Source organism: Micrasema longulum, unplaced genomic scaffold (assembly GCF_059751315.1).
Source record: "Micrasema longulum isolate JH-2025_06_02 unplaced genomic scaffold, ASM5975131v1 h1tg000234l, whole genome shotgun sequence".
Classification (NCBI taxonomy): domain Eukaryota; kingdom Metazoa; phylum Arthropoda; class Insecta; order Trichoptera; family Brachycentridae; genus Micrasema; species Micrasema longulum.
Genome location: NW_028277439.1, coordinates 604,688 through 632,439, shown reverse-complemented (window position 1 = coordinate 632,439; position 27,752 = coordinate 604,688). Strand labels below are relative to the sequence as shown.

General features: G+C 32.2%; 1 protein-coding gene across 1 annotated transcript in view; it reads left to right on the top strand.

Annotated features, from left to right (window-relative positions):
* Positions 1–27,752, top strand: part of Ddr (discoidin domain-containing receptor 2) — a 633,418-nt gene that overhangs the window by 416,913 nt on the left and 188,753 nt on the right. The window contains exons 6-7 of the mRNA XM_088243797.1: positions 9,809–9,918; positions 25,809–25,914. Coding sequence (XP_088099923.1) covers positions 9,855–9,918; positions 25,809–25,914 — 170 coding nt within the window. The 5' untranslated portion in view covers positions 9,809–9,854. The remainder of the gene's footprint in view (positions 1–9,808; positions 9,919–25,808; positions 25,915–27,752) is intronic.

Sequence of the window (27,752 nt, the reverse complement as noted above, 5' to 3'; positions counted from 1 at the left end):
AATTTTGGAAGGGGAAATCTGATAAATATTTGTTTGGATGTGAAATATTGGTTAAAAAGGTAGTTCTCCACTGCAATTTTGTCAACAAATTGTCAAACGTAGTACCCATCTACTAAAAATCTTTTCACTGTGACTAAATTAAATTGATGTAGTTTATAACCTTTAAATAAGCGGTGCTACACGCATAATTACGGGATTTTTCTTTTGGTGACTTATATGACGGGCGTCGGAGTTATAGAGTTGTTAAAAGGCCATGAAAAAACAAAGAAAAAGAAGGAGTTATGGAATTTTAAAATAATTCAAATCTGACGTTATTAAATTTATAAAATTAGTATAATGGTCATAGGCTATTGTGATACAAGTAAATGCACTTTTAGCTACCATTTGCATTTGCAATATATAGTCATGGGGATTTATTATTATTATATATTACCATATCATATACATAAAAAATAAAAAGTTGCTTTGACGGTATAGCAAGGATTATTTACCCCGTTTCAAGACAGTCAAAAAAATATATCAGAAACAGTAATCAATACATAGAATAAATAAATAAAGGCCGTAGACATAGTGAAAAACATAGTAAAAAACACAGTAAAAAATATAGTAAAAAACAAAAAGTACAAAACTAAGTTAAATACATAGTAAAAGACGTAGTAAAAAAATATATATAAATGGCACAAACATAAGAAAAAAATAACATATTAAAATACGCGGTACAAAGAAAAAACAATAAACTTTAACAACAAGTAATTCGAGTACTGATAAAAATACGTTGTTTTTTTGTAAGAGTGTTTTATGCACTATTAGGTGCGCATAAGGAAGTTATGATGACTTGTCACTGATTTGCGTTGCGACACGTAAAAAAAAACGAGCAAACTTTTCAAAAATCAGACGATTCCATATTCATAGACACTTCCCGAGTAAAATATGTAAATAAGTCAGGAAATCCAATACGTGTTCAAAGTTATGATTGATCTGAAAATCTCGCTGTCTTATAAGGAAGTTTTTTGAACATGTCTTGGAAAATGAGCTTTTATATGAACACGCCTTGACTTATACCCATAAACATGCCTCGGTATATGAACGTTTTATATTAACGTGTCGCGGTGTATGAAGTTTTCGCCGTCGAGGATCGCAAGCGGAGTTTTCACGTGAGAGATGGTGCCTGGCCAAACTTTGTGTCGCCTTGTCATATTTACTTCGCTGAACATATTTATAACTTCTATTGATTATCGCTATGATGTGTTTGAACATTGCAAAGTTAAGTTCAGTGTTTTCAAAACACATTTGTTCTTTGCAATTTTGTTTTTAAATAGTAAAAATGCTTTAGTTTTAAGGCTGTCCTGTGATGCAGGTGAGATTTCGATATTTGCAAACTTTTAGAAAAACGCGTTTGACAGAAATTTAATGAATATTATTGTCAACGTAAACGAATTGTAGTTAAACAACGATTTTCATTCAGTTTTTCAAAAGTTTATTAGGAATATTTGAGATAAGAAAAGGAGCACGGAAATGGACCTACTTTTGATGCTATGAGGATGTTCTTCTAATTTGAGCTCTGTATGATGAAAGTTCACTACGAATCGTGGTATCAACGATATACGGTGATGTAAGATGTAACATGTAAGCAACCATTGCACTGAATTCGATTAATGCACATATGCGATCACAGGCCCTATGGCAATGCTCTCCTTGCTAAGGCGTTTAACTGTGAGAGTAAAGTGATGTTTCGGAAAAAAACTCAAAACCCACCTGTTAGCAAAATCAATAGAATAAATTTATAAATAAACTGTTTTACTCGAAAGTTTTACTTGAGGTATTACGAAAATGGCGCATTATAAGTTATCCATGATAATAGCAAATTGGTCCGTGCGTCGTTTGCACTCTTTCCCGACTAGTAAACTTAACTTTTTTTTTTATTAACATAAAAAAAAATATTAACACATTTGGTTCAATTATTTAAAAATAAAAACATAATTAACTTTTAATGCCATAAACGCCTAAATTCTGTATATTATTACAAGAATTTCCAAATAAATAATCCAGCCGCGTTATATCCGACGGAGAATAGCTTATTTCACAAATATCATCTTAATTTAAAAGGCATGGTAAAACTATAGTGGATTGACGTTTATTAGATTCGTTTGTACCTATTTAAATTTGATAATTTTTATATTTTTCGTTTTTTTAATAAAATTCCATAGTTAATAATTTTATTAAAAATATCTATAAAAACGCCTCGGTCCATATTAAAAAAAAAAGTTAATGTTTTTATAATTTACCCAAATGTTTCAACTTTGGTGATCATTTTCAACGAGTAGTAAATAACTCTTTATTAGAAAATGGAAATCAAGTTGGAGTTTAGTAAAATTCGAACCTCGGGCCTCTTGATTCGTGAGTCCGCAACATTAGCCACAGAACCACAACCAGATTCAAATAATATATCAAAACTTAACAAAAGAGATTTTAATGATAATTTAATCAAAATCATTATTTAAATTTAGCGAGTGCTTTCAGGTATAAATCCCGCAAAAATAAATCGACTAGAGGTTAGTCGGTCTTATATTGTACTATATATTGCGTTTGCCAGGCATAAAATAAATAAATAATTGTAAAACAATAAAAATCTAACCACAATTATGAATTTTATCATGCCGTGTAGATTTTTGCCGTGGTCTAAAACCGGCCAATCATGTGATATCACTCAGTGGGCTCGTAGTTTGCACGTGCACAGCGGTCCAGTCTCCGTGATTGTACGATAATCCATTTGTGAGTTTATCATGGCTAGTATTCTGAATGCTTTCGCGAACATCAAGACCGCTTATTTAGCGCGTACTTCAGTACTAAATACGCGCTAAAAAACCGTTCTCTACGCTCGCGAAAGCAAACAGAATACCACCCCAGAGCAATATACTAAAAACGTGTATATTTAGTTCATAAACGATGTATTGTATTATTTTTTTTAAGAACTTCTTACAGGTTCTCTGTTATCCGATTCACCAGCTTAGAGAGCTTTTTCAATTTTATCTCTCCACATACATCTCTACTTATGGCCCACTAGTTGAATCTGTTTATCCTATTATCCCAACATAACTGTTCTATCCTTTATTCTGTATATCTGGCCAATAAATTATTCCGGCGGCAGTTAACTTTTATTGTGTATTTGGTTGAACACGAGCCAAATCATATTTCGCATATGTCAGTAGCACGTTAACCGCTTACTATCCAGACACGGATATTGTGCTGTTTATTATTTATTGTTTTGTAAATATTTTAATATTCAAACCGGGTCCTGATAAATTATGCAAAATGTTAAATATACAGCGCACTCGTGTTTATTGTCAAAGTTAGTTAACCGCGACCTGATTTTTAAGCAACATAAAGGTTTGAATTTTTGATTAGAAGTATATTAATGCCGCCCGTGTCCAGGGGAATAAAATACAGTTGTGTGAACCGGGGCCAGTACTTTTGACTAATACCCACTCTCAGGTAAACATCCTGAGAAACGAAATCAAGTACGAATAAGTCCACCTTGTGGTGTTATGGTTGTCGCGTCCGCCTATCGTGCAAGAGGTCTCGTGTTTAATTCCCGGCGCGCAACGTCGTAAACATTAAATATTTATATTCAAAGGTGTTAATAGTATCTGGACTGACGCCTGCAATGCTATTCTAAACCACTCTCACGATCGTACAAAACGCTTTTATTTTGTACGTGAATACGCGAGATAACAATGATTTTTGCGGCTGCTAGAGCGTTTAGAATATCACCCTTGAAGCGTGAAAATAATCACCCCGCCTTCTCATAACACGCAATGCCCTTGATAAGAATCAAGAAAGGAGTTCTTCGTTAGTTTAGAGATGTACAGCGAATGGACAGCAAAGGGACGGCTAAAACGATTTACGATGCAAATTTTGATGGATGCGAAAATTGAGGAAGATCAAAAAAGATATGGTATGATTAAATCCAATTAATATTTTAAGGTGGACATTCAAAAAGTTGGAATAATTGGCGCGCGTGTCAGAGAAGAAACAGCATTCAATCGTCTCTGCCTACCCCTACGGGGAAGCGTGATAGTTTTTTGTGATTTGTATATCCATAATACAGTAATGATTGTGATACGCTTCCGTTGGTGTACTAATGCAAATCGCAATCTTAAATTATCACAATGGCATTAAAAAAACACGATACATTTTAATAATATTAATGGCTTGTAATAAACTGTACAATATATTTTCTTTCTTATTATTTTACCAATGTAGTGCCCTAAACACCATTCGACGCGGACAAAAGTAAATCAAACCGTAGCTGTATATTTTTCCGTAGCTATTTTATGATCAAACACCGTTGAGTTGCTAGACACCAGACACATCGATCAAAATTAAAAATCCCAAGACTACGAAAAAAATAAATTGTTAGTAATGTGCCTTGGGTCCGCACTACGGCTGGAGAAATGATAAATGTATTATTTTAACAATAATAAAGCATTCCATATTGTTTTGTACGAAGTTTGGATCTACGATCAGTATTCTGGAGCACGAGCAAGCCGCGAAAATTGAATTACAGCGAGATGTGAATAAAAAGTATTGTTTTTGCGTCATCTCTCGGAAATATTATTAAGCTGGATGAAAATTATTTTATGGATGTTCCGTAGACAGAAATAAGAAGAAAAAAAAATGTTATATTTAAATTACATATCAAATTTAGTAAATTTGCGAAAAATTGGTTGCTGGGTTTAGGTCGAGAAAAATCGGAAAATTTACTCTTAATAAATACATTTTTAAATAATAAATTAATATTGTATAACCGTTATAGTAAATTAACTATTAGGTAAACATGTTATTATTTATTTTTGCATAAAAATGTCTGCCTTAAAACAGGTTGTACCTAGTTGGGCAGACTAGACATGATCCAGAGAAATCTATTACCTAACTGTGTATGTAGTAGATGAAGTAATTATATATATATATATTTGGATAATTTATATACCGCTGTTTTTGTAAAAATCATCTCAAGGGCGCTGTACAATAAATAAATATCCCAGCACGTCTTGCAGCTACAGAGCGCATGGATGGTTAGGATTCTTATTTCTCGTCTCCAGTTATGATATATAGAAGCTAGATTACACGTCTTGCAGCTACAGAGCGCATGGAAAATAAGAAATCTAGCCTCTATTTACATTTCTATTTTTTTATTTGACAATGACGCTTAGAGTTTAAGTGATTTTTAAAAAAATTAAATAAAAAACAAATTTATAAAAATAGAAAGATAACAACAAGTCTGGCAGCTACTGAGCGCATGGACGGTTGGAATTCTAGACCTCATTTACTAAATTTGGATATTTGATAGTTGATAACATTTACCTATTGAAGCTAGATTACTAATCTTCTTGCAGCTACAAAGACCATGAACGAGTGAAATTCTGGAAACTTAAAATTTTCAATAAATTTACAAAAACAAACATTGAGCATAATAGTAAATTTGTAAAGTGTTCGTGCTAAAAAGTAAACAATGAAAAACTAAACAAATAAAGCACTTCAACACTATGGATAACATAACAGATAGCAATATCCGAAAGGTAGCTTTCGTTGATGTTCGGTAGTCGTTATTTTTGTTAATAAACTATGATTATTATTTTTTTTAAACATTTGAATTGCACATTTAAATAAAAGTATTTGTTAAAAAAATAGTTAATTGTACTTATTTAAAGTATTTCGTTTTTTATCAAATATTTTTTATAACTGAACCGGCAAAAATTTTGTTCAAAATCACCATCCATTAAAAATCGGAACCATGCTTTTTAAAGCAACAAAATCGATATAGTAATTAGTTGCACGTGAATTCAAAGTTTGAAGTTTACGCGCCCTAATGTTGCATGTATGGAGTGAGTCACTACGTATTATTAATTAATTGAATATTTTGTTTCGTACGAATTCGACAAACAGGCGGTTCAAAGGCTTCGGGTCTCTCCCCGGTAACTGGTATTGAGTGAATTTCCATGAAAATTAATAAACTCCGTCGTCCGAACAAAATTTTTTGTGTATGTATAATGTAAATTAGAAATTGCTTTTATTTTAACATGCAACCAAAAGCGGTTGAGATAATTTTGTGATTTAGATATAAAATGGCCAATGTCGTAAATCTAAATATTACTAGAGAGTAATATATGTTTATTTTAAGCGCTTTTTGGTTCGATTTTATGTTATACCTATAACTTAGATGTAACAGTTCTTCAATGTACTCCAAAAGAATTTTTACATATTGACTGTAAAGGAATGACTTAAATTTATATATGAAAGATCCTAGAACTCGCAAGAACTTAGAGTCACGAGCCATAATTTATCTCCTGCCTAACTTTTAACTTTCAATTTTGACTCTTAATTTTATCTTTTAGTTTTAACTTTTTTAATTTTAGCTTTTAATTTTGACTTTTAAATTTAATGCTTAGTTTTAACTTTTAATTTTAATTCTTAATTTTAATTTTTAATTTTAACTTTTAATTTCAACACTTCATTTTTACTTATTCATATGTACATCTACAACCTGCATCTAATCAATTATTGTTGGTTGTGAATTTTTAATAAGAAATATAAATGTTCATGCAAGCAGAGAGAGGGGGGGGGGGGAAAAGTCTAGTTGGAGCTATGCAATGTCTTCTCCCTTTTATGTTCTTTTTATTTAATATTTACATTTTGATATGAATATATATTTAGAATTTAATAACTTTTTCCCCACCCCTCCTGCATTCATAATTAATTAATGTGAAATCTGTAATTGGTCTCACTTTTTTAAATTGTTCTTTTGTTCAATGTATGTATATAAAGACTGTATGATTTCCTTAATAAATAAATAATAATAATAATGAATCTTTACTAACCATAACCGTACGACTATTCGCAGATGATACCCTTATATATATAGCGGGAGAAAACTATGAAGACTCAATTAATAAATTGAATGAAGATCTACAGAACATATCGTCATGGCTAAAGATAAATAAATTGAAATTAAATGTTAGTAAAACAAAATATATGGAAATAGGTAATAAAGCACATGGCATAACAATGAATGTAAATATTGATGGTAAAATTATTGAAAGGGTTGATGAAATGAAATACTTAGGAATTATTCTTGACTCCAGATTAAATTTAACATCACACTTTGAATATATACATAAGAAAATTTCAAAAAAGATTTTCTTCCTAGGAAGAATTCGAAAAAAAATAAATAAAAAGAGTGCAGAACTTATATACAAAACAATAATTGCCCCTCATTGGGACTATTGCTCTACTATATTATATTTAGCTAACGAGGGAGACATAAACAAGTTTGAAATACTACAAAATAGAGCAATGAGAATTATACTGAAAAAAAGCAAATATAATAGTGTTGAAAAAATGAGAAAACAATTGAACTGGATAGGAATAAAGAAAAGACTATTGTATAATGTATTTGTATTTATATATAAAGTGTTTAATAATCTCATGCCAAAGTATTTTATAAGTGAAATTGTATTAAATAGAAATGTACATAAATATAGGACAAGAAATAGAAATAGGATAAGACTACCACTTAAGAAAAAAACAAAATCACAAAATAGCTTAATGTATAAAGGGTTAAAACTGTATGATGAGATGCCTGAAAGTATGAAGAATGAAAGAAAACTTACGGATTTAAAAAAAAATGTTATGTTTATTGTAATAATGTAGTTATGTAAGAAATATTTAATAAGTATTTGTTATAATTGTAAATATATTAGTTAATATACAATGTAATATTAACTAACTTAAGTAAATAAATAAAAATAATAAAATAATATTCAATGTGATAAATACAAAATAAAACAAAAATACACATGTTTAAATGGCGGACTTATTGCCACTAGCAATTTCTTACTTAAAAGATTTTTTTTTAAATACAAAAAATAAATAATTTATTAATGAACAAATAAATAAAATGCTTCTATTGCTTGCATTAATTACATTAAATATATTCTTATTAATTCAATTGCATCTTCCAAATATTAATTTATAGGATAGAAACATTTATTTATTAAAAACACTTTATATATAAGATGTACCCGAGTACAGCTGAGCGTAATTCGAGAAGTCCCGACCCCTGTTTTCGGCTCTGCTGAAATTTCGGCCCAAAATTTGTTTTTTTGGCTGAACCTGGCCATAAACGAAACTTCGGTCAGAAACTAAGCAAGAATCATTTATTTACGTATCATGCCATGCTTTGTTTTACATACAAATTTATTAGAATACAAACACGTCGCACTTTCATGGTGCAATCCACTTCGATCGTAATTTAGAAACAAAGTTTGGTTCAGATTATTTAATTAAAATTTGTTCTCTAGTTCGAGAGTATTTTTATTTTAATATGTTTTGTTTAACATCTCAAAAAGTACAACACAAAGAAATTCTTGTTTCGAGTTTCTTCGCACCGCAATAATATGAAACTTTGGCAAAGATTCTTCCAGAAAACTTTTAAGCAAAACATTTTTCAGGTAGGTCCGCCATTGTGTTTTTGAAATGTCGGAAGACAATACGGGATGCCGCCCTGTTACTTTATCTCGAAAACAGCAGAGAATTTTTTCAATTGAGCATTAGCAATTGTCATTTTTATATTTCTCGCGTTGTTTTCTTGTTGATAAATTTGACGGTGAGCGTCGACGCCGTCAACTCACGATGGCGCCGGCGCCGGTAGCGATGAAGCGTCGGCACGTGCTGATGTTGACTGTTAGATAACGCTTCAATACCGACACGACGTCGCTCAATTTTTGTACATTCATAGAAAAAAACTGTGTTTGATTAATTGATTGCAAAGTGCACTTAAATCTAACTTTCTAACACAATTATTTTGAAAATGTATTGCAACAGAGAGAAAAAACATTTTTGAGAAGATAATATAGAAGCAGACAGAACCGAAGGGCATGAATGACAAGATGTATGAATGTGGAAGTGGCTAGGATTGTATGCCAGGATAGACGTGTGTGGCGGTCCATTCTCTCTGCCTACCCCTACGGGGAAATGGCGTGATGGTAGTAGTAGTAGTAGTAATATAGAAGTCTAGGCATTTACAGGGCGTATTTATTTATTTATTATATATATACGGCCCAAGCCAATTACTACAGTTACATGAAGAAACATAAATGCAAGAAACTGAACAAAAAGAACATAAAACTATTTAGCAAAGACAAACAAGGGCAAAACAATAATAGTTTACAATATATTCAAAAAAACGAAAGACCTAAAACTTTGAGCTAAACCATGCCAATCCAACTTCATCCCACACTGTTTAGTCGCGAAGAGATCTACGAAAAGCCGGAAGATCTATCCCAAAAAATTCCAAGTTGTGTGATGAATTGATTAATCTACACATTCTGGACATTGGGGCATAAAAACCAAAGTTGCTCTTAGAAGATTTTATAAATAGCAGATTTTGACTTCTGGTGACACGGTTGGGAACATGAAAAGAAATTGATTGCAACAGAGATGGGACATCATCTTATGATACGTAATTTATTTTTTGTCCTTTTACAATTTATGTAATACTTTTTTTACCTTAAAGATAATGTTCCCTAACTGGGGTGTCCCGTGCTGGCTGGTTTAACTGGATATTTTACAAACTGTAACATTCAATATTCTGTCTAAGTTTAAACATCCACATTACCTTAACTCGCCCATTTGAAACCTTTATTGACACGAGTGATATTCATCTGGCTGAATAATTAACCGACAATTTAAAAATTCAGACTTGTCTTTATTTAAACATACTTAGATTATTGTATTATTTTTGTTTCAGTTGCAGACCATTGGGATGTAAAAAAAGACTAATACAATCGACCAACATGGGGGTGCTGTTTGTACTTCTGATTGTGATCACTACCTATTTCGCACAAGGATTTGAATCTTGTAAGTATTGAAATTGCATTCAAAAACATTGTACTGTTATGGATTCTGAGAAGGGAAGATTTAAAAAAATATAAATTGTTTTTTTTAAAACAGTTCTATTTCAAAAAAAACTGTTTCTCTGAAGGAAAATTAGCCACGAAATCTTTTTTTTTTTAATAACAGTTTTAAAGTGCCTGGGTAAAATTGTGACAACCCCTTTGCATGACTGTTTTTAACTGGTCTGGATATGTGAAAATGTTTCAGTTTAGAGCACCTTGGCTCGTTACAAGTAACATCTTAATTCATCTTTGCGAAACTGTTCCAGCAGCTGGTAATAGATTGATTGCTCACGCTGCTCTTAACTATTATTTAGAAACAGTTGAATTTGTGAAACGTTAACTATTACTGCTACTTCTTACATATAGCCGAAACGCCCATCTCTACGTCTGAGGCATCCATAAATATCATTTTTAAATCCCAGAACGACCGAGAAAAATATTTTTAAGCATTGTTTGATGTTTCGTAATTCATCTTACGCCCAGTTTAGTGATTAGTATACAATGTTTAATTACGCGTAAACAGATATCGGCAGGATGCTGTAGACATGTCAGATGCAGACCCGCCTCCCATGTCTGTATTGTTAAACTCACGAAATGTTATTATATTTGCTCTTAGGGAGATGTAACCAATCGACTAATATTGATTAATCGTTCCGAAGTCATTTCATATGAATTGTCATGTAATACGTATTCTCATTTATGTAATGCAATGCTATTCACAAACCGCCATTCTCTGTACTTGATACTGCGTATAACTTCTTAATGCCGTTGTGATAAAAATAAGTGTAATTGATTATTTTATTGGATAACCATAGGTCCATCATGACAACCCCCGTGGTGAAGTGGCTAAATCTAAAATGATTATGTCACGTACAAAGATTTCAGGTTTGATTCCGGTAAGACATGGTTACAATATTACACATGTGTGCCCAAGTTATACTTATATCAATGTGTTTCATATGGTAAGAATACGTTATTTTTGTACTTTTTTCTTCTTGTAAGACAATAGGCATTTATTATAAAGTAGTTTTAGTTTTTATTTTTTATGTTATTGTTTTATTAGTATTGGACTACTTACGCTCTAAAGATAAAAAATCTCCATCTTAGAACAGGCTGTGCCATGTTAGATGGAGACTATTTTAAACTGAGAACACTCCGTTTTCATTTTACATTAATTGGTTTTATATAGATTCCCTGTTATTAAGTATGTATATTTTTTTTTTTTGCCAGAAATTTACAAATAATTAAAAAATGGTTATAAAAATAGGTCAATATTGCACTACTCACGTACTACTAAATATCCAAATATATTACAACATAAATGAAAAACATTTTAATAGAGGGTAATACAGAAGTCCAGGCGTCTACAGGGCTTATAACCTATCATTGTCTGATGTGTGGCCACTTTACACACTGTGTATTTGAACATTTATATTACTTCGATTCTTCCGTCTGATGATGTTTGTGAAATTTAAAATCTGAAACTCTTACAGATGCGAGAGAGATTCATGTATTTATTTATATATGCTTTATAAGGTTCGTTCATAACATTTTAAGAACTAACATAAACTTTTAATAACATTAAATTTTTTTCGGAGTTTCTGAAGAACACATTTTTTTATATTAATTTTTAATACTTTGATACTTTCTATTTCTTCGGGTAACTAAGTGTACAGCTTGAATCCCCTATATAATCAGTTTTGAGACTATTTTTCTCCTCGTTTTTTTTATACCTAGATTCATATGTGTGACATTGTTGGTTAAATTTGATTTCATCTTGAATTGTATTTATTCCCTAAATTATATCATGTTTAAAAATAGTTACATTATATTTTATTTGTTGCTTTACTGCGAGCAAGCCAATTTACTTGTGCATTATTTCTAAATTTGAATACATGTGTCCTTTGAGCACAATCCTCAGCCATATTTTTAAAAATTTATATATTTTTAAAAACTAATGGAAATACCGTGATTTATGTATGGGCATATGATTGTTTGATAGATAAAACCACTATTCTTTATATTTATTAATTTTTTTATCTTCCCTGATTGGATTATTTTACCTACGTACTAAGCAACGCCTGAAAATATTTTTCATTTTTTATACTTTCCCTTGGACAGCTTCACTCGGAAATGCTGCCCGAGGAGCTCTCCGTAATCTGTTAGCCTTAGCATATTTGTGCTGAAAGAAGGTAATCCCGAAGAATGTATGCACGTATTTTGGTTGAGAAATAGAGGCAAGTGAATTTTTCTCTGACCGGAAATAAAATGATTGCACATGATCAACTCGCCAAAATAATTTTTAAAAGACCTGAAATTATTTTTGGAAGTCACCATTTTTAGTCAAGATTCGATGTACTCAAATTATTAAGACAAACAAAAAACAAACCATCCGTTTCCCCGTTAGGGTAGGCAGAGAGGATAGAACGTCACATCATTCTATCGTTGCAAATAGATCTCGCTTTCTCTACATTCATACATCTTCTCATGTACGCGCGCTGATTGTTCCAACTTTCAACATGTCCATCTTCAAGCATTTGTTGGATTTGGTCATTCCATGTCTTTCTAGGTCTTCCTCTATTTCTGCATTCATCAACATTTACATCGTAAATATTTTTAGCTGTCCATTCGCTCTACATGTCCAAACCAACGCAGAGCTCCTTTCTTGATTTTGTCGATTATACTTATCTCAGCCTTGCGTAATGTACGGATCTCAACAAGTGTGCATCTATCGTACATAGTTGTGCCACACATTCGCTTGAGAGATCGCATTTCGACAGTATTCAGCTTACTTTTATCCTTGTATTTCCAAGGTCATACATTGCTCCCATACATCAGGGTCGGGACCAGCTAATTTTGCGTCTTGAGACAAAGATTTATTTGCCCAGGTTGATTTAAGTGCACCGTTCTGTTCCCGGCACTCACCATCCTTTCAATATCGTTCTCAGTCATGCCATCCCTAGTAAACATATTCCTCTTCTTTTCTGATACACATATTCTTCTTCTTGTTTTAGTATAACCCCATTGACAGTGATTTTACATTTAGTCATACTTTCATTTCTTCCAAAAACCATCACATTCGATTTACCGACATTCATCAGCAAATTGCTTCCCTTGCATACATTGTAGACCTTTGTTACTAAAAATTGCAGTTCCTCTTTGTTGTTAGCTAGAAGCATGGCATCATCAGCATACAAAAGACAATTGACAGTTAAATCACCTGTTTTTTCTACCATTCTTAAGCCTTTCAGTTATTGAGACCTAGTTGAAAAATTGTTACAATGTATTTCAATCCTTTGCTTCATTGTTTTACCTGTAACCAGCCATAGTAATTCACGAGATTGATCGACTAAGAGCCTTATTTGACAAGTGGGTCTTACAAATAATAAATTATCGGCGCCATGCGCTACTGTTACCTTCCACATCAAACCGGAGCGCATGCGCCGTGTAATTATTCACATTTGAATTTGTAATTGGCGGGTAAACATTTATATCGGTTCAGGAATCCCCCACGGCTGTATTTTGTGCCTCCGTACTTGAATTATTGCAACACAATGCTAACCATTGGGATTGCTTGTCTACTGAGCTTGTCTGTGCCATACTTAGAAGGATAATCATAATTGCATGGTGGGACTTAGCGAAATACTCGGAATTTGACGTACCTGCCTCAATAAACGTCTCAATTTATCAATGGTTCGAGGCATTTCGTTTTATTGACACATTGCAAAAGAGAGAAGAATATTTTTCATAAAAGGAAAATGGAAGTCTAAGTATTTACAGTGATTACAGTAAAATCTTGCAGCTTTTCTTAATGCAATTAAGTCTTTCAACACGTTTTTAAAATTGTTGCAACAGAAAGGGAAAACATTTTTGAGAACGTAATAGGAAAGTCTAGGCATTTACAGGGCTAATGACATGTCATTGGCTAGTTTAAGTGACCACTTAACGCACTGTGTAACATTCACCATTCTGCCTATGTTTGAACATCCACATTTTCACAACTCTTCCATCTGTTGGCGTTGCCTAGTAGGTGTTGCCTAGTAGGTAAATTGGTTCACCTGGATGAACTCACCCACACGATAAAGGTTTCAGATCTTTCACTTCGCAAAAGTCATCAAATGAAAGAGTTGTGGAAATGTGAATACTTAAAGATAGGCAGAATGGTCAATGTTACCTAGTGTGTAATTTGGCTACTTAAACCAGCCAACGACAGGTCATAAGCCCTGTAAATGCTTAGTTTCCCATATTCCCTTCTCAAAAATGTTTTCGCTCTCTGTTGCAACAAATTTGAAGATGAACAACTCTCTAGAGAGAAAATCCAGACAGTTTGCAAGCATTTGAACATACTCAAAACATTGTTTCTTTCAACACTTCTTTATAAGGGCTATTTTTCTTTAAAATAAATATATTTCACTTTAGACGGTCCAAGGGAGGTGGCATTATACGCACTCGTTTTGTGTGAGAAAGAGATAAGGAATATGTTTAATATGTATTAACACGGAAGTTACAATAATACTTTATTTGATAAGTTTCGGTGGTTTTGTGAAATTTGTTTTTAAATGAGTTTGTTGTATAATAAATAATATAACGAATTGATATTTTAATCCATAATATGGGTGTATCAGTATAAATCCTTTAGTGGATTTTTAAAACAAAGAATCGTTTAACAAAAATAAAATATGCATGATTTATAAAAAGTTTTTGTATCCATTTAAGCTTTTAAAATTATGTTTGAGTTATGATAAAAATGTTACTAATATATAGTGTTAAGAATAAATATAAATAAATAATTATGAATGATCAATCAATCGTTGGACTGAGTGAACACTTCTATCATCATATCCTTACCCTCTCCGCATTTAAAAAAAGTAAATTCAACGTATCTTGATGGTCTTTTACAAAAAATAAAGTGAACATTATTACACCTCAGATACCAGTCCAGTAACATTAAAATTATGCAATGTAAAAACACCTTACAAACAAATAAGGAATCTTTCAGGAATCGAACCCCGGATCTCGTCTATGGCAAGCGAACGGGCCAACCATTACACCATGAGCGTAGCCATCGAGCCGGAAACACTCATCCAGGGTCCCGGTTATATTTTCCATAGCAAAAAAACAAGCAAACGTATTACAATCTGCCAGACACGGTATTAAAATAGAAAACTCTTAATAATCAGCGTGCGTAAATGAGATTATGCATGAATTTAAAGCAAACAAGGTACTGTCAAGAAAGTGGTGTGGCTTTCTATCCCCTCTGCTTACTCCTACGGAAAACGGCGTGATGGTTTTTTTTTGGGTATGAGAAAAAAATTAAAAATTGATGCATCAGATGTTTTTTTTAATGGAAATTTTAAAAATTAAATTTCACGCTTCTTTTCAAAAGAAGGTGCTCGGCCTCGTGGTGTTATGATCAGCGCATTTGCCTACCATGCAAGAGGTCTCGGGTTCGATTCCCGACATGGTTGATATGAAATGTTTATTTAAAAGGGTGTTTCCACACTAGAATATTTCACCGTCCCTGGACTAGCAGCTAAAGCGTAAGACCGCACCCAATGGTGCATAGAGCACGGTATTAATGCAGTGCCCTATGCATCATTGGGTGCGGAAAGGGAATGATGATGATGATACAAAAGTCGGTTACAACTTAATATTTAGTAATAATTATTTGTGTGTCTTTTGGTTTTAGACTCGCAATAGAAACTACCCTTTGTCATAATATATATTCAAAAGTGTCAGTTATGTAATTTCAATACCGTTCTCTGGACGCGTGTCACCAGTCGAATTCCATCTATTAAGGGCTGAAATTTCTACATTCTCTAATATTGAAATATTTTCCCTAGACTTTTTATTTACTTTTCTTCTTCTTCTTCAGGCTTGTTCTCTCAACTGCTGAATATAGTTCTCTTCTGAACGTTTCCATTCCTTTCTGTCCCCAAAGTTTTCCATGCATACTTTACTTGCCATCGCGACAACGTCGTTAGCCTTTTTTGAAGCCTTTCGACAACTTTTTTGTTTACCCATGGTCTTCACTTTATTATTCTGGCTGTCCACTTTTTACCGACTTAAAGTCTTTTGGAATGCAAAAATAGCATTAAAAACACTTTTGAGAAAAGATTGTAGAAGTCTAGGCGTTTTCAAGGCTTATGACCTGTCAATGGCTGGTAGAAGTGATCGCTTTTTTTTGCTTAGAATTCTTTGAAAAAGATCTTCCGTCTTTTCGTAGATCTATTTGCCATAAACACGGTGTGGGATAAAGATGAATGGCATGGGTTAGCTCGAAATCTTATAATTTATCTTGATATTGTTTTTAAACATATCATTACATGCCATGATTTCATTGCCCTTCTTTGTCATTTTTACAGTTTTAAGTTTTTTATGTTTAGTTCATGGTATATTTTTTTTATATAACTGTGGTAATGGGCTTACGCCTCATATTATCTTACCAATTTTTTTCTCTATCCGTGTTTAAATAGCTATTAATACAAAACATGATGTTTTCAGTATCAGCCCTTACTCCACCGACCCCACACCTACTTGCTTCGTTATTCTATACACAATATGTGATTGTTGTTATTAATCAGGACTGTCATACTCCGTCAGGGGTGTTGCAAAACTAGGGGTGGCGGAAGGGGATGGAAATCCAATCAACAGAAACAAGGATACCAGGGACCTAGTTGCAATTCCTCAACGACAGGAGGACCCGCTAACGGGGGTAGCTTATTGGATCCCAGTTATTCAGGTGCCTTGTAATTGAGACATGCCAAATTTAATAATAACGAGACTAACAAAAACGCGATATCATTGACAAAGGAATTTACAAAACCATCAAACTATCACGCCGTTTCCCCGTTGGGGTAGGCAGAGAGGATAGAACGCCATATCACTCTGTCTTTGCATACAGATCTCGCTTCCTCTACATTCATACATCTTTTCACTTTGTCTTTCAATACAGACCTCGCTTTCTTACATTCATACATCTTCTCATGCACGCACGCCTATTATTTTTACTTTTGACATGTCCATCTTCAAGGATTTGTTAGATTAGATCGTGCCATGTGTTTCTCGGTCTTCCTCATTTTCTGCATTTATCAACATTCGCATCATTGATTCTTTAAGCCGTTCTTTTGACGATCATTCGCTTTTCATGTCCAAACCAACACAATACCTCTTTATTGGTTTTGTCAATAATGCTCGTCTCAGCCTTACATAGTGCACCGATCATGCAATATTTTACTACACATTCGCCTGAAAAATCGCAGTCCGAAAGTATTCAACCTACTTTCATGATTGTTTTTCCAATTCCACACTTCACTCCTGAACTGTGAACTGCTTGTTTTGCCTCATACACCTCCTCCGCATACTTCTCCGATCCACAAATTCTTCTACTTGATTCAGAATATCTCGGTTCACACTAATCTCACATTTACTCAAACTTTCATCCCTTTCAAAAACCATTACTTTCGATTTATCAACATTCATTAGCAAATCGCTTTTCTTGCATACATCGTAGATATTTACTAATAATATTTTGCATACCTACGAGCATTACTTAAACTTTGTAGAGAAGAATTTCACCCACTGCGGTCTCCGTGGTGTAATGGCTAAGAATTTTGACTAGCGCGCGTATTCCCGGTAAGAGCACAAAAACAAAATGTGATTTTTCTTAAGCGTAGGTATTCTGTGCTATAATTTATCACTGTGATTCGGCGTCCTGGCTTGTTGTGGTACAAAAAAACAGTACAAAATACATAAATAACGTTGTCAACTAATTTACTACACTAAAGTCAACAGGTGCAAGAATTGACAAAATATCGGTTCTCTATCGAGAGCGGTATTCGACCCTCAGACCTTTGATCCGTGAACGGCACTACCAAAAGATCGCCAGTAGATTCATTAAGACTTATGCTTCGGTTATTCTAACGACCTTTCAAGTGCTGGTAGATTTTTTGGGTCCCTTTACACTAATATTATAAGTTCTCAAACTCTGAACAAAAGTTGACTGCAGGAAAAGTAGTCTGGATTAAATTTATTTAGATTGCTTACTTTATTATTTAATGGAGGTATCTCTAGGATGAGCAGTAAAAATAGGTTAATTTTGTGTGAATACGAGCAAAATTAACATAAAAACTAAATAGTCATTTCCGTATTATTTTTATTACAAAAAAGCACACCGTAAAATATTTGTCATTCCGTCATCCCATCTTACATAACGCATTATTATACTGAATGCATTTATACTTGAAGCGCAACTATAAATTCTTTTGAATCAAATTATCTTGATCAATAATTTTTAAACCATCGAATTCCTACAATTTCCTGCCTAATGCGCTCACCCTTTCCCAACCGTAGTTTTATTCACCGAAGTTATATTCATCGAAGTTTTATTCATCGAACGCAGTCATAATTCACCGAATTAACGATTATCTTGAATAGTTGAAAGCGTTTAAGGGCCTCACTCTTTCATTTGATTCAGGGCCGCTACCAGTCACTTACCGTGTCTTTTGTATGCATACCGGGTACCCTATTATGCCCAACTATTTGGTTCTACGCCCGACAAGTTATTAATGATTACACGTCAAATGTCCAGGAAATTCTGAGTATTCTGACTCATAAACTAAACTGACTCAAATGGTAATTAAACATCATTAAATCTAATCAACTAAAGTAAAAATGAACAAAAAATTGTAGTTTCTCGTGTCGCGAGAAGTCAAATTTGTGATATACGAGTATACCAATATTGCTAATTAAAGAACTTTGCTTAAATTTTAAATCATAAATTAATACATTTTTATCCAAGAAAAATGACTTGACAAATTCAATTATTAATAAACCGACCATTCACATAGTAGGTTCTCTGTTCTGTGACGGTCGTAAGCAATACTTAAAATATTTTTAATAATTTTACCAACTTAAAATATTGTCAACCGAATGCTTACAATTTGATAAAGTAAAAACGTTTATGTTTTTACTGCTAAATTAAGTAATAAGAACAACAATCGTAATTGTAGCGTTATTTCAAATGAAACTACAAAATAAAATTCAGTAATTTGTTTTTAAAGAATCATTTTTCGTTGGTAACTTATGTTTATTTAATTGAAAAACTAATCTAGAGCAGCGTAAGATATAAAAAAATACTGAAATATTCAACGTTCATAAACAAAAAAAAAATCCAAAAGCTTCCACAAACAATATTTAAAGTTTTGATTTCGTAATTTCCTCTCTGTATTTTTATTAGTGTGAGAGAGTAGTGTATAAAGCTAACATGGACGATCTACATACGTGTGTGTTTTACTCAACCTGCCTAAATTATGCTAATGTTCCGATAAAATTTACATTTAATTTGTCAGCCTCAGGTCTCTGAGGAATTTATTAAGCCATGCCATCATGGCGTACCTTTTGTAAAAGGATTTTATAGGTAATACCCGTCTGTTGGTCAGATAATGGAAAGTAGATAGTGTTTGTTTAGAAAATAGAGTAAATAAAACTTAACACTGACTATGTTCATATTAATCCACTGGTAATTGACGGTTTAAGATTAACTTTTATTTCAATTTAAAAAACGACATGGGTATTGTGCATTTTACAAAGCGGCATCAAGGTTATTGTCTTAGGCCCGCTTATAGAGAAGCCCTTTTGCTCTATCGCATAGAACAAAGGCGTTGAACATTTTAAGCTTAACAAACGTGTAACGGATGGTTCGTCACTACGTTTGCAATTTTGATCTGAGTACCTAAGACCCGTTGTTTTGCTGTAAGCTGTAGCTAACTTCGAACGATAATACTAGAATGATTTTTGTTCGTATGGGCGTATCTATAACCGGGCCGCGAATCGCTACTCTGAGCTCTGAGGTTATTGTCGTTTAACGAGATATTTCTGCATTTCTAATAATCAAATAACAATTAAATTAGGTGTAGAAAATTATTGGTTAGAAATTAATTGCGTATACAGTTGTGAACGTGTTAATATTTTAAAGCAACTGTTATCTCAGATAATGATTTGTTTTTACACCACACAAATACATTTTAAACTTACGTGTACAAATACAACATTATATTTATATAAATTAATATCACGTTAAAAGTTCGATTATAATAATTTATGATACAGTAGATAGTTGATTATTTCCTAAATAAATACTGTTTATTTTTTTCTGTCTTGTTATCCCGTAAAAAGGAATAAATAATCCAAGAAAACACCGGAATCAATATGACATTTTATTGACGGAACCATTTTTTTGGAAAAATAATCACCACCCATTATGTTACAATATGAAATTAACCTCATGAAGAAATTCTAATAGAATAATGTTGACTTCGGTAGACTACATTCGATGAATGCGATTTTTTTTCTAGAATAAATATTATTAATAATAATAATGATAATAAATAAACATATTTGCGTTCATATGATTTAGCTTTTTTATGATTTAGCATTTTAGGATTCAAACTCAGAACCTTCCGGGTGTGCGTCTTAGCCATTACACTAGGGAGTTTTTTTTTTATTTTTTAAGAAAAGACATATAAGCGTTTTTATAATTTACCAAATATTTCAATGATGGTGGCCATTTTCAACGAGTTGTAAAAAACACACCATTAGAAAATGGGAATCAAGTTGAGGTAGAGTGGGATTCGAATCTTAGACCTCTAATCCATGAGTCTGCAACACTAGCCACGGGACCACAACCCGATTCATTGGCAGTCGAAAGCCCCACGTCGTGGCATGCTCTTCCAGCAGAAGTGCGAAACTCGAAAAAAAAACTTGAAACCACCAGTTTTTTAAATCATTTGAATAAATCCGTAGCACGTGATGACGAAATAAATTATTTTACTTAAAAACGATACACTTAAATTTGAAGACAAACCAACATTATCATCATTCCCTTTCCACACCTAATGGTGCATAGGGCAATACATTGGTACACCAATTTTGGAACACCAATTGGTACATCATTTTTTTTACATAAAGGTAAGATGATCAGTCTTAAGCTTTAGGAACTAGTCCAGGGACAACGAAATATTTTAGTTTAAAAACACCTTTTTAAATTATTGTTTCATGTCAAGTATGTCGGGAGTCGACCCGGGGCCTTTTGCATGGTGGGCAGGCAAACGCGTTGACCATTACATCACGAGGCTGACGAAATTTAAGTCAAATTAAAATCAATAATCATAAAATCACTTTGTAAATTTTTCTTTAGTTAGTATTTAGTAATGATCACTTTTTTTACAACGAAATAAATAAATACGTATAAAAAATGATCAAATAATGAAAACTATTTATTTTCATATTGATTTTGAAAAATTGGATTATTTGTATATTCAATAAGCTAAGATGGGTATAAGATACTAATAGGTAATAACAATTAATTAATCAAATTAAATTTGAAGATGGGAAGCGTACTTTTGTAAGCCGATCACAGTAATTAGTTTTCCAATCTTGAACTTATAGATGTCGAAAGCGTTTCCAGGCGTAAAATTTATGTCTATTTTGTAGAGATCGCAAAGTTTGGTTCTTGACTTTTCTATGAAATCGAGTTGAATTCGTAGTATTTTATAATCCGTGGGTCTAACACAGTTGTCTAACAGTGATGAATAACGATGCTTCAAAAGGTCAGGTATATATATGTATCAGTATAATAAGTCTAATTATGACCCTTACATCGTAGTTATTAATTAAGATATAATCTAAGCAAGCGTGTCTCATCTTTAAAATATATAATTTTATAATTTATATTAAGAGAGTGTTTTAAGAATTAGGGCGAAGAGGTAAACCTTAGAGAACTGATAAAGTACATTGAACAGAAGTGAGAGGGAGTGATAGTCTCTCCGCTGTCTAATTTTGAGTCATTTCAGTTGCCTGCTATAATCAGAAATGTGATCATATTTCCTAAGCCCAAAAATATACCTTATGCATGTCTTCTGAAGTCGTTCAAGTTTATCGAGTTGCTCACAGTTTAAATCAGTCATGGAAACATCAGCGTTATCTAGAATGAGTAGTAGTAATGCTTGTACGAGATTACATTTAGTAATCGTATTAATGGGTAAGAATTTTTGCAACCTTTTGAATGAGTAAAGACTGAAAAATATTCTGCGGCTTAGTTAATAAGTAAGAGCTCATGCTCTTATTTGCTTAAATTGTGAGTTTTAAACGTAAATCATCGTCATTGTTTTCCTGTACGCACATAGTACGGCATAGAGCACAGAATTGGCACTCCGATCGCAGCGTAACTGGATTATAATGCTTCATGAGGGTAAGGTGATCCGTTTTTCGCTTCAAATATCAGTCCAGATACGAAGAAATATTGCAGTGAACCGCTTTTAAAATTAATATTTTACGTTAGCTCTGTCTTCAATCGCATCCGGAATCGTAGTAGGAGAACGCCCGGAACATTACGAATTAAGGCGGTATTTTTACTAGATATACTATTTTAGATTTTATTTTATTTTATTTTATTTTATTTTACTTTATTTTATTTTATTTTATTTTATTTTATTTTATTCTATTTTATTCTATTTTATTCTATTTTATTCTATTTTATTCTATTTTATTCTATTTTATTCTATTTTATTCTATTTTATTCTATTTTATTCTATTTTATTCTATTTTATTCTATTTTATTCTATTTTATTCTATTTTATTCTATTTTATTCTATTTTATTCTATTTTATTTTATTTTATTTTATTTTATTTTATTTTATTTTATTTTATTTTATTTTATTTTATTTTATTTTATTTTATTTTATTTTATTTTATTTTATTTTATTTTATTTTATTTTATTTTATTTTATTTTATTTTATTTTATTTTATTTTATTTTATTTTATTTTATTTTATTTTATTTTATTTTATTTTATTTTATTTTATTTTACTTTATTTTATTTTATTTTATTTTATTTTATTTTATTTTATTTTATTTTATTTTATTTTATTTTATTTTATTTTATTTATTTTATTTTATTTTATTTGGGAAACCAACAGTTCTATAGTAAACAAACAAATATAGTATATAAACTCCGAACCAATAACAGATTCCACAAAGTTAGTAAAGAATATATATTACATATGATATAAATACATGTAAGTTTATACATACAAAAAAATATATTTTCATGTACTCGTATATATTTTTCAATAATCAAAGAATTTTTTAAAAAAAGAACAGTAAGTTATTGTAAATTAGGCGGGATTTAGACAAGGATGCATGAAGAGAGGCTAAGGAGGGGAAGGGAGATGTACATATTTATTATTATAACGTCTACTAAGTTACATAATGTATTTTTAGTGTAAATTTAAATCTGACAGAATGATGTTTGTGTAGTCTATGTCTTTAAATTTTGTATAATTTTTTTAACATACGATGTTTTACTTATTGGTACATGATAGAACGGTGTACAAATTTACCTGAAACGTTAAGGTGTATAGTGGATTTTGCGTGTTATTGTAATTAATGTCCTGATAAAGAGACGGGTACGTCTCGAAACCCGTAGGTATAGGAAAGTTGGTAAGACTGTGTTTATATCCAAGTATTTATTATCATGTATTGGAATGTATGTTTTCCATCATAAAGCCTCGATAAGTGGCTTGGTGGGATTTTAGTTTTTTGAAATTAAAATTTTGTAAGTTTATAATGAATCTTGATATTGATAAGTGCATTTTTAAAAGCTTGTAAAATTGAAAAATATCAATACGATATATTAACATAATATTACAACAGAAATTGTGAACTTTCTGGAAAAGGGCCACAAAGTTAATGCTTTAAATATAAATGCTATCTAATGTTATCTTTCTGATTATTTATAAATGACAACATAAGAACACTGAATTAAACATTGCACTGTTCTTATTTGAAAATATCTGACAGCGATCAAATGATTTACACAATTCAAATTTACTACCACTTTATTTGACTACTAAATTTAGTGTTGTGGGAAAAAAAACTTTTTTGCAATATTCACTGAGATAGACATTTAATTTAAAATAATTGCACCATTTGTTCGGATCAGGTTGGCAGATGAGATTTTCTTCATTATTCAAATACAAAGTTTTGTTACGTAAACACTTTTCTGGTAAAAATACGACATTTTCCTTCATTTTTCCCCCTACTGAATGGATTATACAATTAGGGATGTGACAATTTAAAAGAAACAAGGAATGGAGGAAATTAAATGAAATCTGCTGGTTTATGGAATAGAAGGAATGAGGTTTTTAATAGCTAATGAACATAATTAAAATTTTACGCAAAATTTTAAATTAAAACCTGAAATTCATTAGGCTCGAGATTTCTTTGTTTAAGATTAGAGTGGGACTTTTTGAAATATGAAAAATAATAAAAAACTGCAGAAACATATTATTTTTTTATCAATTAATTTTATGTCATCTTCTTTGTTCTTTTCCTCATCACCTGGCGCCTAATGAAGACTTTTTTGCTAGTCAGCACTCTTGTCTCCTGCCACATCAATCAAGCATCCCTTATTTCCGCCGAACAAAGTCAAAAGATCGCCATCGACGGTCTTCTAGGACGGCAGGAGCCCGTAGGTTTTTCTGCGGTATCCTTAGCACGTGTCCAAGCCAGATCCACCGCCACACCGCTCTAAACACTCGTTAAAACGGTGCTACGTTTGTTAATGAACTTCAATGTTGGGTATGGAATCGAACCACATTATGCCTTATATTCTCATCAAGCACTTACTCCCAAAACTCATAAGCTTGGTATTTTGAGTTTTGGTATATCTGAAGAGTTCATTGTCAGGGTCGATTTTATTTGTGTGAGCCAAATGTTAATTTGTGTACTTGGGATTTTTAACCACGATGCAGTTGTTGTTATATGCAGCTTTTTAATCTGTAGCGATCCTAGTCTAGGTTTTAATGTGATTTTTTATCACTGGGTACCGGAATGATTTTAATCGCGTGCCATCATCTTCGTTTAATCAAAAATATAAAAATGATGATAAAGATGATGAGTGTTTCAGATAAAAATAATGTTTGCTTTATCATCATCATAAGCTTGACAGTCCTAGGCCTTGGTTGAATTAAGGAGTCTCCTTTACTCTTGCCGATCTGTTTCCTTCCTCTCCTGCTCCTCGCTTTCAACATTATTGTATCCGCACCGAGTTCATATTGTGATTGCCGGGTCGTCTTGGTAAGTTTCCGTATTTATTTCCGAGTCTCCTTGGATTTTTCGTAACAACCGGTTTTCCTAGTGTGAGGTTCTTAACCTCACGCCCATCTCCCTATCAGAAAGACCAGGGTTATTATGTAGGGGTTTTCTGACTCTTAGCTTTTTAGTTGCAGTTTTGTGGCACCGAAGATTTGCTATTGCCATCTCCACTATCTGCTATGGCCAGTACAGGTCACGTTGCCCGGGGTTTGCGGCGCGGACGCAGAGTTCGACTCGATGGCAAAATTGCTGGCGACTGTCTTCCACCATCGGGTACCTGTGTCACCACCGAGACCCTACCAACCTTCGAACAAATGTTTTTTTGGGACTTGTTTATTTCTTAAATTTTTCATTCACACATTTTCTACTGCCGAGCTTTTCCAAGAACCAAGGACCACCTTTATTCCACCCTGCTACAAGAAAAATCATACGCTCACCGTAACACGTCATTATTTGATGTGCCGCAGATAATGGCCTTAATTAGTTCATATTTTTAGACTTACAAATTACAAAAGGGATGGAGAATACCTTAAAAAAGGGAAAATGGATGTCTAGGCCTTTACAGGGCTTATGACCTGTCATTGGCTGGTTTAAGTGGTCACTTTACACACTGTGTAACATTTATGTTTGAATATCCATATTTTAGCTTCGTCAATATTTGTTGTTTTGATTTTTAATTGACTGTTTTATTTTCAGTGCAATGTAACGCACCGCTGGGTATGGAGAGTGGACAAATTCCGGACAAAGATATCACCGCTAGTTCTTCCTTTGACGATGGAAACGTTGGACCTCATCAGGGAAGGTAGGATTAATTTACACTGTATTTTCTGCAACTCTACTAAAGGGTTGTTTAACGCAATTTTGCAAAATTTTAGGATTAAAATTATTTATAATTTTGTTCAAACATTATTGGGAAGGACTTACAGAGGTACTTGATATCTGTAGAGACTGATTCACTTGCCTTAATCGTGACCAATGAAGTTTACAGGTTCGATTTCCGGTAACATCGCAATAAATAAAAATAATTTATATCAAACTTTTGTGTCATTTTTATTCATTTTCCGATCAAAATTATACATTCGTATTAATTTTCACCTCGAAAATAGATTCAAAGAGAACATAAAGATATTTGTGTAAAGCAAAATTTGTACTGAAATGAATGGAACCAACTGTATATCACGATATAAAAAATTGATAATGTTAAAAAACTGTATATTTGCTATATTTGTAGCTATAAAATAACTTTTAACATTTTTTTCGAAATTATTCATTTTGACGCCTCACGAGTATTCTTTTTCTAAGGGGTAAAGAATCACAAAAAGAAAGTGAATATCAATTTACAAAGAATGTTCTGAGGTTTTCTGTCACCAGTAAAAGTTTTATAAATGCTGACCTTTTTTCTTAATCTTAGACCTAATCATAAATCCGTACCGCAGAAGTAATAAAATATGTGTTTTCATATAAATTTATTGACTAAGTTTCTTGCTTTGTTCCTGATATCATCAAAATATTGGAACAGAATACAGAACTTGACCGTGCTGTGGAGAATAACAAACGGAAATCGAATAAAATTAATAGTTTTATTTGTCCGGAAGTGCCGTGCTGGAAGAAGACAAAGGAAGTATTTTGAAGAAAGTATTATCATTCAACGCAGACTTTTTTATTCACATATTTGAACAAAATATTCAATATTTGTTCTAAAACGTGAGATTTCTTTGAATGTAAACAAATTTTAACATACATAGGTTACTAATAGGGTTTACAGTCAAAATATAAATACTAAATATTTTGTAATTAAAAAAAAATATATCATAATTATTCCCTTTCCGCACCTAATGGTGCAAAGGGGACTGAATAGGTACACAAATTAGAGCGTATCTTAGTGGTTTTTTGTATATAAAGGAAATATGATCAGTCTTACGCTTCAAGTACCAGTCCGGGACTATGAAATATTCTCGTGTGAAAAACTATTTTTAAATAAATATTTCATGTCAACTATGTAGGGAATTGAACCCGAGTACTCTTGCATACTATGCAAACGTACTGACCATTACACTTTGAGGCGGACTTCTTTAAAAAATGGATCAAACAATTCATTTTTATTTTATATAAATTAAGAATTTATTATTTTAAATATATGTAAGCTTTCCTGCTTTTAAAAACACGTTTTTTTTCTCAGTAATTATATCGATTAATACAATTTTGTTTGTTAATTTTGATATGAAAAAAAGCTTATAAAAGGAACAAAATTATTTATTGACTTTATTTATTAAAACCCTTCTCATGGTGTATTGGTCAGCGCATTTTCTTACCATGCAAGAGGTCTCGGGTTTGATTCCCGACATGGTTGATATGAAATATTCATTTAAAAGGGTATTTTCACATAGTCCCTGGACTGGTACCTGAAACCTAAGACTGATCATCTTACCTTCATGCAACAAAAATGATCAAGATGCGGTGCTATTGGTGTACCAATACAGTGTTCTATGCACCATTTGGTGCGAGAAGAGAACGATGATGATAATCAATACTTCATAATGTTTTTGACGTAATAAATTTTATTGTATGGAATATTGCACATCTATTTAAATTTATTAAACAGAGAGGAAAAACATTTTTGAGAAGGGAATATGGAAGTCT